Source organism: Geospiza fortis, unplaced genomic scaffold (genome assembly GCF_000277835.1).
Source record: "Geospiza fortis unplaced genomic scaffold, GeoFor_1.0 scaffold55, whole genome shotgun sequence".
Taxonomy (NCBI): domain Eukaryota; kingdom Metazoa; phylum Chordata; class Aves; order Passeriformes; family Thraupidae; genus Geospiza; species Geospiza fortis.
In genome coordinates this window covers 5,681,974-5,693,188 of record NW_005054308.1, presented here as the reverse complement: position 1 = coordinate 5,693,188, position 11,215 = coordinate 5,681,974, and the positions used below count along the sequence as shown (strand labels likewise).

At 45.7% G+C, this 11,215-nt stretch overlaps 2 protein-coding genes across 2 annotated transcripts in view; both read left to right on the top strand.

The window, feature by feature from the left end:
- Positions 1–10,627, top strand: part of RNF130 (ring finger protein 130) — a 56,182-nt gene extending 45,555 nt beyond the window's left edge. The window contains exon 10 of the mRNA XM_031055194.1: positions 3,942–10,627. Within this exon, the coding sequence (XP_030911054.1) occupies positions 3,942–4,051 (110 nt within the window). The 3' untranslated portion in view covers positions 4,052–10,627. The remainder of the gene's footprint in view (positions 1–3,941) is intronic.
- Positions 4,927–11,215, top strand: part of TBC1D9B (TBC1 domain family member 9B) — a 28,024-nt gene continuing 21,735 nt past the window's right edge. The window contains exons 1-2 of the mRNA XM_014312153.2: positions 4,927–4,955; positions 5,340–5,350. Coding sequence (XP_014167628.1) covers positions 4,927–4,955; positions 5,340–5,350 — 40 coding nt within the window. The remainder of the gene's footprint in view (positions 4,956–5,339; positions 5,351–11,215) is intronic.

Sequence of the window (11,215 nt, the reverse complement as noted above, 5' to 3'; positions counted from 1 at the left end):
ATTCCTGCCCTCCAGAAGATCAACCCAACTTTGTGTTGGCTGCAAACTGACTGAGAGTGCACTCAATCTCCTCATCCAGATCATTGAAAAAGACATTAAACTGGGCTGGCCCCAGTTCTGAGCCCTGTGGATGTAACTCCATTCCCCATTGCTCTCTGGGCTGAGCCATCCAGCTTGTTCTTAACCTGTGTATGGTGCACCTGTCCAAGCCATGGCAGCCAGCTTCCAAGAAAGTGCTGTGGGACACGGTGCCAAACTCTTCAAAAGTAAAGGTAGACACATCCACAACCTTTCCTTTATCTACTGAGTGGGTCACCTTGTCACAGAAGACCAGGTTGGTCAAGAGGACCTGTTTTTCCTAAACCCACACTGGCTGGGTGTGACCCCCTGCTTGTCCTGGATGTGCCATGATCTGTTCCATGGCCTTCCCTGGCACCAAGGTCAGGCTGACAGGCCTGCAGTTTCCTAGACCCCCCTTCCAGCACTTCTTGTAGCTGGATGTCACATCTGCTGACCTCCAGTCAGCTGGGAGCTCCCCAGGTAGCTGGGACTGCTGGTAAATCGTGGGAAGTGGCTCTGTGAGCACCACAGGGCTACCCCAAAGAGTCTCCTTCCTTGCTTGTCCCTTCTGAAGGATTTTTAGCCATCTGTTGCAGCATTCCAGTTGTACCAGTCATCCCACCATGTCTTCCTGGGTCTTCTGAGAAAGCACCTCCCTGCTTTACAAGGCTGTAAATCAACAGCCAGCACCAAGTGCAAAACTCTGGCCTCCCCCAGCCTTGCTCAGACTTGACCTCTTTTACCTGAAAGAGCCATTTGAGGTGTGACTGTTCATGCATATGGACAACAGTTGCTTTGTCGTCTTCCTGCTAAGCTGGCTTTTTGGAAAGGGCACTTTATGAAATAGTTCCACTCTGTTCCTTAACTGAGAGGGTGTCTAAAACAGATTAAGGTAGGGGGTGCTCTGATCAGATTTCCACAGTAAGGAGTCTTTGCTGGAGGAGCTGTGGAAGGGACTGCAGCTTGTGGCAGAAGATGGCCCCGATTAATGACTAAGGGCATTAAGATACTTTCAGAAGGAAAGGGAACCCCAGGTGATACTTAATCCTGGTGCACCTGCAGTGCTATGTCTCTGAGTTTTTAGCCTTGGTCTTGTCCTCACTTTGGTGGCATTCTATGGTAGGTATAAAGATCAATTCCAGGGTAGTATGTTTATTTTCACACTCAATGCAAGTTATCTGGAAAGTTCTTTTAACGCATATAATGAAGAATAGTGGCAGAGAGCACTGAAGGATTTGTCTTCATGTATTAAAACTGCATGCAGCTTTCCCATTTGTTTTCTGTACCTAAGAGATAAATCTTGATCTTTCTTGGTAAGTGCAAAATAGGAAGAACAGATTCATAAGCTGAATTTGGAACTGCGGATGTTTTTACTTGTCCTTAAAATACATTTATTCAGTAAATTTATCAGCTGGACCAATGCCACATTTTTAAAGAAACAGTAGCAATTTTCTGCATTAAGAGGAGCATGGCTGGGTCACTGTGCCCTGCTGCTCCAGACATAAGCTGTGGGCAGTGCTCCTGACCTGGTTAATGGAGCACCTGAAGATTGAGTGGTGGAAAACACTGAGCAGCAGCTGGAGTCTCAGGTCTGGGCTGGCTGCACTGGACGGGAGAGGAGACAATTAGGAAAAGAATGAACGATGTGTCTCAAAAATGGTATGGAAGCCAAGAGATGTCTATCTGTATGGAAACATGCAGCCTTCCTGGAAGTGGGTGGTTTAAATTTCCTTTGCCAAGAAGGACAAAAACGTCACAGTAAAGAATTTTAGAGGTGTTTGACATACACTATGGTCTATTTCCAGATTAATATAAAATACTTCTTGTCAGATGACCTGCTCTGCCTGTTGATTAAATCTCTCCCTCCAACCTTCTAGAGTGGAAGTCTGGGTGCACCCAGAGGAAATGACAGCCTGGGCTGTCTGCTTCCTAATCCCATGTTTGATTTCTGTGTAATAAAAACAAAAGCAGCACCCAGCTTTTAGAATCCCTTTGCTTTATTTGAGCATTGGTTGTGTGTAACATTGCAGCAGGTGGAGGAAGGGGGGATGAAATATCCAATATTCACAGCTTATTTCAACTGCAAAATGAGACTCACTCATCAAAAAGTAAATGATCCTGACCCATAACACAGTCTTGAAGTCAGTTTTATCTGGTATAATTCCATTGCAGGAATTATACCAGATAATTCCTGAGGTAAAACCCAGGTTCGGGGTTTGGGGTTTTTGTGCTTGAATCATAGAATCCTTAAGGTTGGAAAAGATCTCTAAAGTCATCAAGTCCAGCTTTTGGAGACAGACCATGATAATCTGGAAGTCACAGATCCAGCTTTATGTTTCCTTAAACACTCAACCTCTATTTATTTATTTATTTATTTTATTTGGTTTTATTTTAAACATTGCCCAGTTTTAGAAACCTGTAAATTTGGGGGATGATTCAGATCCAGAAAATGGGTGTTTATCATTCCCCACCAACTGCTTCTGGAAGTATATTCCCAGACAGCCCACTTGTTCCAAGTACCTGGATACAAGCTCCTGGCAGAGTCAACAATCCACTGCAATGTAACCACTAATTTCACTCTTGTTTCAGTTAACTACAAGATCAAAAATTAATTTGCTTATGACAACTTCCCATCCTCACTGCAAATGGTGGAATGAGTGTGTGCACTGACTTTTGCTTGTGAAAGAGGAGCAGATCCATTGCCCAAATCTATTTTCCTGCTGGGCACTTTTTAGCAAAGGGCACACAAAGTCTGTATCTTGTGAGTGAGTGGGAAAGGAAAAAAGTCATTTTGGACAGGAGCAGCTGAATTCTTATTTTCTTATGTCTTCTGTAAGGTCTTTATTTCAAAATGGGATAGGCTGGGCTCAAACTTTGGCAAAGAAAGGGGGATTTAAGCAGCTAAAATCTGCCAGGGCTAAAACTACAATTCCCTAAGCATCTTGCTTCACTGATGCCTGAAACTGGAGGCACCTTAGTTTGTTGAATGCCTTTTTGATGTACTTGGAAGCTTTTCAGTTGCCTCCAGTTTGGCTCATGTAGCTGCTGTAATCTAAGCAGCCTTGCTCCCAGCTAATCCCCCCTGGGATCGAGGAACCAGGTAATGAAGTGTTTTGGCCAAGGGCCTGATCTGATGATAGATGCTTTCAGAGAGAATCGTTTGTACAGCAGGAGGGCTGGGCTCCTTGCACAAACACATCTGTGGATTCAGAGAGCCACAGGAACGCCAGGCCACCAAGGAAAAAAAATAGACTTCCATTCCCCAGTTTATCAACAGCCGTGTGGTGTTTGTTTCAGTTATTGCCAGTGAAAAGAGGGTTGGGTCTCCTTGGTTATGTGTAAGGAAATCCATAGGTGGCTGTTTCTAGAAGGTGACTCGTGCTGAGTTCTGGAGGACGTCAGGCTTCCAACAGCATTGCTGGCATGATCCCTGGGGACCCCCTCATTCCGCCTACTCCTTCCTTTTGACCCCAAGCTGAAGCACTTTGTGCTGGTGCAGGGCACAGCGTTTTGGTGCTGACCAGAGATTTCAGGATCTTCTGAGGAAGCATATCTCCACTTTACAAGGCTGTAAATCAACAGCCAGCACCAAGTGCAAAACTCTGGCCTGCCCCAGCCCTGCTCAGACTTGACCTCTTATCTGAAAGAGCCATTCGAGGTGTGACTGTTCATGCATATGGAAAGCAGTTGCTTTAAATTGGCTGGGGAGCAGAGGAACAGAGGTGAAATGTTTCATATGGTTGTTACTGTTTGTGTTGAAGGGTGGCTGTTTTTTCCATGTGTACTGTGTTTGCATCCATCACACAGGTATGAGGATGGTTCATTCAGTTCTTCCATTGTTCCTGTGTGTTGCTAATGTGGTTTTGTTCTACCTCTTGCAGGCAGTCACTTCTTCCATCGTAACTCTCTGTCCCCTCGAAGCCTGGTCTACGAGAGCGAGTTTTCAACCATCGAGCCTGCCTTGGACATGTATGACGAGAACAAAACCTGAAAGGAATCCATGCTCCTTCCTGGCCCTTTTTCCGTTTTTTTCATTTCTCATTCCTATTGTTGTGTACTCTTTCCATGGATCTCCTTTGTCTGAAGAAGAGCTGCTTTTTCCAGAACACGAACCCGCCTTCTCGTTTGCACAGAGGAAGACCAGCTGTGGTGGATTCTGAGGGTGGCATCTTTGAGGTGACAAAGAGCTGTGACAAGCAAGGTTGTCTGATGGAAATTGCTGAGTAACAGCATGGGGAGCTGTGTCGGCCCAGCCGCGGTGATGCAGGAGAGGTTTTACGGTGGCCCTAAGAGTTTGTGCTGAACTGCAAATGCGTCTCTTACACAGGCATCTGCTGTTTCCAATTTTTTAGTTGTCCAGAAGGTTAGGCAATGTCAGAAAGGGAACTGGTTGTAGAGGAGATGGCCAGTGACTGGTAAAAGCACTCGTATATCTCGGTCAATCCATAACCTTACTGTGAAATAACCCCTTCTGGGAGGGACCTTGATAAGTGCATTGAGTTTCCTACAACCCACTTAACCCTGGACAGTGGCGAGCCAGTCTGATGTTCAAGCTGCAGAGAGGACCTGCATTTGCAGGAAGATTTCAAGGAACTTGATACTTGGATTTTTTCTCCAATTTGATTGAAGCAGGAGAAAATGGTATACACAGAATATACTTTTGGTCCTTCTGTGTGCTGAAGTCAAGTGAGTCTCTTTCTGTAGAGAGGACATTCACAGAACCAGCACTTGATCTACCTAAAAACCATTAGACTTTTTGAAATATGCAGGAATCAAATTAGCTTTCTTTCTCATGTAACTTTTTTTTGGGGGGGTGGGGGGTAAAAAAATCCACCAAATTTTCACTGAGGTTTTTTAAAAGCCAGCATGTTGGCATTACACAAAGAAGAAAAGAGGTAAGCTTCTTATCCCACTCTCCTGTTGAGATCTGCAACAGTTATTTAACAAATACGTTCTCTGAGCTGTGCCCTTTCCCACTGACATCAATAACGGGAATGCAGAAAGCAGGAGAAGAAAGGAAAGCAGCTACTGCTTTGACACGCTGCAGGAAAAATCAATTTCTACCAGCATGTGACAAAAGCGGTGGGGAAATGGATATTGTTTGCAAGCTTCTGAGAGAACAATGCAGAAATGGAGAGCGAGAGAGGAACCTCTGGAGCTAAGTTATCCACAGCGTTCCTCAAATGAGCCAACATGGAGGAGCAAGCGCTTCTGCTCTACTGTTTCCTACCAGACAATGCATAGCTGTTAATGAATGTTTGGATTTTTCTCCATTGCAGTCTAAGTTACTGTAGGTGTAGAAACTCATTTGTGTCCTTGTAATGTGAAACACAGTTTCACCCTCTGTATAGGAATCTTGAGAAATCAGTTAAGCCAAAAAGAAAGGTAAGACTTATTCTGCCATGCTTTAATTTCACCTGCTTTTGCAAGCAGGGGAATTTCCCCTCCTTTATAGTGTTTTTAATTGTATAGCAGTCTGCTTAACATATATCCTTTTCTGAAGTGTGATTCAGCTGTGTATTTAAAGTGGATGTTCAAGAGAAAAAGAAAAACCCAGCTCTGTAAAATGAGGAAATGAGCCTCTTTGCTGAGCATGCTTTGACTTTTGTTGCTGTGCGTCAGCTTTATTTAATCTGATAATTCAAGAGTGGGTGGCGTGAAGTGTAGGGAGGTTTTTCTCATAATACCTACATTGATATTTACCAAATGCACTTTTATTGCCATTCAGCTCGCTCTGGAAATGCGCTGAAGCCCCAAACTTTTTTAAGAGCACAATTTTGACACCCACTTTCTCCTCCAAAGCAGAAGTGAAGGTCACAGGAAGTGCCACGGGCTGGGGCAGCAGCGGGTCGTGGTCAGCATCCCTCCTCTGGTGCGGGGCAGGCAGCGACAGCTCTGGGCACTGCCAGCGAGCCCGGGCACAGCTCCCCATCCCAGCCCAGCTGAGCTGCACCCGGGCCCAGGCACAGCTCCCCTGGCTGAGCTGAACCTGGACAGGGCTCGGGGGCAGCAGAAGGGCTGGTTGAGCAGCCCCTGTTTTCGTAATTACATCTGTGAGAGCAGCAGGGACACGTGGGAGCAGCGCCTTGGGAACACAAACGCCCTAGAGGAAAATCACCGTCTCTCAAGGGTGTTATGGGGCTTGTTTTTATCCATGAGGGCAGTCAGGTTATGGTAAACCCAGATACCTGGCTTACCTGGTTAAATGCCAACATGTCTTAGTGTCTTCCAGCCAGCACAGAGCTGCTCAGGTGGGGTTTTGGGTAGGACAGGCTCTTGTAGCACTGCGTGGGCTGCTGACGCCCCAAGCAAATCCTTCTCATAGGGGCTGCCCCATCCCAACACAGGGATTTCCCCTGAGGCCACTGGGAATGTCACTGGGGCACAGTTTCAGCACAAAACCAAACCTGATGATTTCTCAGCTCCAACTGAGCCCATTTGCACGAGCTGTGTGCCAGAATAAACAGAAAAGCTAGAAGAGGCATGGAAATTAAAAATTAGAAAGCACAAATCCCCTAAAGACAATATAATAACTAATGTAATTTGTATTTTGCTAAATCTTATTTCTAACCAAATATCTTGGCTTTAAGCAGGGGGAGGGCAAGTTTGCCTCAGTGGAGATCAGGGTCTGGCACAGCAATGTAAAAATGGATTTGTGCTGTAGCATCTTGGATAGGGGAACTGGTATTTGTAATTGACATCCTGGATTTGGGACGTCTTGCAACACTGGAAAAATTAAAAGCTTGTTCAAGCAATCAGTGCCTACGTGCATGCCAGGATGTGCTGGAGCAGGCCTTCCCCAGTTAGTCATATTTAGGATGGGGAAGAGGCACCACAGCAACATGGGTGATTTTTTTCTGGGCTGTGCTGGTAAGTTTGAGGTTTTCCTTTCAATATTAATCGGTATATAAAAAAAGCTTGATGAGCATTGTTGTTCTTGTTCTGCTGCAGTGGTGCTGTGTGTGGTTGAGTCATTTCACAGAAGTAAAATATACCGCAACCTACCAAGCACTGCAGGTTAAAAAAAAGTGCTTCTTTTAACAGGAAAACATTCAGTTTATGACTTCTACATACAAAAAAAACCTTTTATCTCCAAGTGTTTTCCTAAAGTATTTAAACCCCAACACTTTGCCTTCTCTTTCTCAGCTTCCTCTTCTATGAAAGTTTTGCATGTTCCCATAAGACATTTGTAAAATCAAGGTTTGCTTGTGTTCTTAGAGGATAATTGCCAGTAAGAAACCAGACTGTAAGTGTGCTTTTTACCTATAATACACAACATTAATTATTAAATTTGAAGCATGTTAAAATTTATCTAATGACCCTCACAATTGCTCCCTCCAGTGAGCTCATGTGTTGGAATCTGCATTGTCCCTTTGCTCTAGGATGCTTGCCCTGGCACCTGAGGATCCTATAGGAATAGCCAGGTATCCTGCATTAGCCGAAGAAAAACCAAAACCAGTTAAATAAACATGTCTAGGACTATGTTATGAGACTTTCACACATCAGTTTTCTTTGAACACATTCTTGTAAAATAGTGCAAAGGCTTGGGAGAGCCAAGAGCTTTTCACCAGCTCCTGGAAAGCAGAGGGAATTCTGCAGGAAACATGGGTCACGCTGAGGCCCCAGGACTTTTTCAGTCCAATTTAGGTTTGAGGTAGTGCCACAGTCAGTTCATGAGCTGAAGGATGAAGGCACAAGGGTTGAGCTGAAGTTCAGGCAGCTCTGCAGCCTGATTACTGGCAAGTGAGTTGACTTAATTATTAAAAACATTTGTTATTTTGCTTAGCTAATAGTAATTTGTTTTTTACAGCACAGGAAATAGCAGAGCAGCTCAGAAGCCAAGGCACAGTGGGGCAAAGGCAAGAGCCACAGAGCTGTTGCCAGCCCTGCAGGGTGAGGAGAGAAGAACAGGAGAGCTCAGGGCAGGGACATCAGGAAACACCTTCAAATTCCCGAGTAAAGCTTTTGCTCCTTTTTCACCCTGTGTTACCCAGCCATACTTGACCTAATTTTCCAGCCTGAGCGGTGCAGAAGCGTGTGATGTGCCATGACAGCTTGCATATGTGTTGTTACATTTAAAGATATCTTCACTTTTTCCTTTCCCTGCTAGACTTGCTGCACCGCAGGGCAGCCTCAGCTCTGGCACACTCGGTGGAAACTGGTGAGCAGGGAAGAGAGTGAGAGAGGGGAAGATGTTCCAGCTAAACAGACTGGGGGGAAATCAGGAGAGAGGTAGAGAGCACTTCAATATGCTGGTGCTCATATCTGCTTTTTTCCCCTTGTCTTTGAAATAATTAAGAGAAAAAGCTGTGCTCCCTACCCCTTCCTTGTGGGATGCAGTGACAAGAGCAGGATTCCAGGTGGGATTTTGCTCCTGATGCAGAGCCATGATGCTCTGTAACCCCCAGCCAGTGATGTCCTGAGATGTTGGCCAAAAACCCCAAATTCACAAGGGCGTGTCAGTTTTACCTGGTGCTTGCAAAGTGCTTTTTTGGGGGATGAAATCTGGTCACAGAGCCTTTTCAAAGCACTGTTAACTGACACCTTGTTATCTGTCTTTCATTAACCTAGCCTTTTTTAAAGCCTGCAACATTCCCAGACACTCTTTAATTCTAATCTCACCATTTGCACTCCATCAATTACTACTGGTTTCCTCCTCCTCTGGAGAGCTGGGTGAAGGTCCCTGTTGTGCAGGCACTGCTGTCCATCTGTTCTCCAACATCTTCTTCATCACTGTGCCATAGCCTCACTGTGCCATCACCATGCCAGCCAGCCCCTCCAAGGGGATGCATTACTCCAAACCAGTCACAATCTGTGGGAGCCCAAAGGTTCCTGGTGGGCTGTGCTCAGCCAAAGCAGGGTGTGTGGGATCTGGGCTGTTGTTGTGGGATGCTCATTCTCTGGATCACTGAATGGAGCATCCTTTTGCTCTTCTGCCCATTAGCCTCATGAAGATGCTCAGAAATGGATGTGTAGGTTGTGCAATAACATCTGAATATCTTTTCTTTCTTACCGCAATAATGTCCAGGGTCTCTGGGCTTCAGGGCCAAAATTGTTGCCCAAAAATAATCTTTTTCCTAAGGAGTTAATAATTAAGTATTAATATTCCTACAAAGTAAGAACTACATAGTGTTTTATTGAAAGTTGAAGGTGCTTGGAGTGATTTCAATGCAAGGCTGAGGTGTAACATTAGCTAGTGTCATACAGCTGGGACTGGGGGTTTGCAGCCCAGAAATCAGATGGACATGTATGTGAAAGCTCCCTCACTCCTGCTGGGCTGTTCCTTTCTCCACTTGTATCCAGAAGCCCCTCAGGAGCCAGGAGCTTTTATTCTTTTCCCTGAGCTCAGCTGTGTGCATTTATGTGCCATTTGCTTTTTTTTTTTTGTTTGTTTGCTGCTTCTCACATACTCCAGGGCTCGCCTTTGCTTGGCTCTGACTTGATCTTCAGCTGCCCAAACCCCTTGGGGGGGGGAAAGAGCCATAAAGTCCCAGCAGAGCAGCTCTGCAGGGCTATGTTAAGGCATAGATCATCAGATTTGCTGTGGATCCCCCGTGCCTGTGTCTGTAACACCCTCACACTGTCTCGGGCAGTAAGAGCCGTAGCTGCCCGCAGCCTTACTGGGCTGGTAACCCAGACTGGGCCGCACTGGGAGGGAGGATCATACAGAAAACAGCAGCCCTCCCATGCTCCAGCACAGGAAAGTCTGGGCGTGAAAGTAAACTTGCTCTTTGCTGCTGTTAAGCCAGGAATGTGTAATAGAGTGTTTGGGGCTGTAAAAGCAAAGCTCCTGGTGCAGGTTCATGAGGTCCCAGCACGGCAGTGCCCCAGCCTGTTGCTTTCTGCTTGTGCTGGAAGGTGCTACATGAATGAGAGACTTTCCCTGTGCCACCACATCAGCAGGCAGATTTTCCCCACCCTGTATGTCTCGGCTTAGCTCCCAGCACTGGTAAGGTCTGTTGCACTGCTCCTATAAAAGGGAATAACCTTTTGGAGCAAAAGGAGTGGTAGCATTGCTCTTCTGCTTGTCCCATCAGCCCTGCTGCAGTTTGCAAGTAGATGTTAAATCCTGAAAGCTTCTCTGGATGACCTGTGCCTGTCCAGGATCACCTGCCCAAGGCCATGGCTAACTATGCACTGACTCCACCAAAACAGGATCATTTTATCTCAGCAGAGAGGGGACCCCCCGACCTTTGGGCACAGGAGACTGCAGCAAACAACAACAAAAACCCCAATTTGCGTGCGTGTAAAATGAAGAGTCTGTTTGAACTGGCTTGCTGCCAGGTGGGTCACACCGGTGTGACCAGGTAACCTGAACACGCCAGCAGCTGCCAAGGGTCTGGGGACACTGCAGGGACACAGGGACACACAGTGCCCTCCCAGCAGCCAGAGCTCTCCAGCCCCTGTGGAGGTGTAGCTTGCCAGCAGCAGAACTTGTTGACATGTTTTGATGTAAGTATAACACTGTATTGTAGTTACGTGGTATATGCCAGTATGTTCATAGTGTATACCGACTAGTTAGGGTTTGCTAATGTACTACATTTCAATAAAAAGCAGTTTAAAAGTATGGAGTTTGTGAGTTTGGTGTCTGAAAATATGGGAGAGTTAAAGCACCACCCAGTGACTCCAGTTCCTCCAGCATTTCTTATAAATCTGTCTTAGAGGGTAGTGTGGAATAACATTGTCAATAGATCCATTTTCAGACAGGATTTTTCCCACTCTGATATAAATTTTGGTTTTTATTTTGCTGTATTTTTATTTTTATTCTACTGCCTAGAAATCCAAGGCCATTGAGGGCCACATGGTTCAAAGTGGGTTATGAATATGCTGGAGACATAAATCCATCTTCTCACAGTTTTTGTGACCTTTAAGATGGGACAGAGTGAGCAAGAAGAGCAATAGTTAAATACGATCTTTCAGCATCTTCTCCCAGTGCTCAAACCCTTCCCACAAGACACCCAGCCTTCAGAAACCACCCTGCTGCTCCCCAGAAACAGCCATGCCATTGAGGTGAAGGCACAGCCCTGCAGCCTGAGCCAGCTAATAAATATTTATATTAGAGTAGTGCACAAGGGCTCCAGCTGGGATTAGGGCACTGCACTAACAAAGATAGATCATCCAGGGTTAAAGGATTTAGTCTAAAAAAACCATGGCA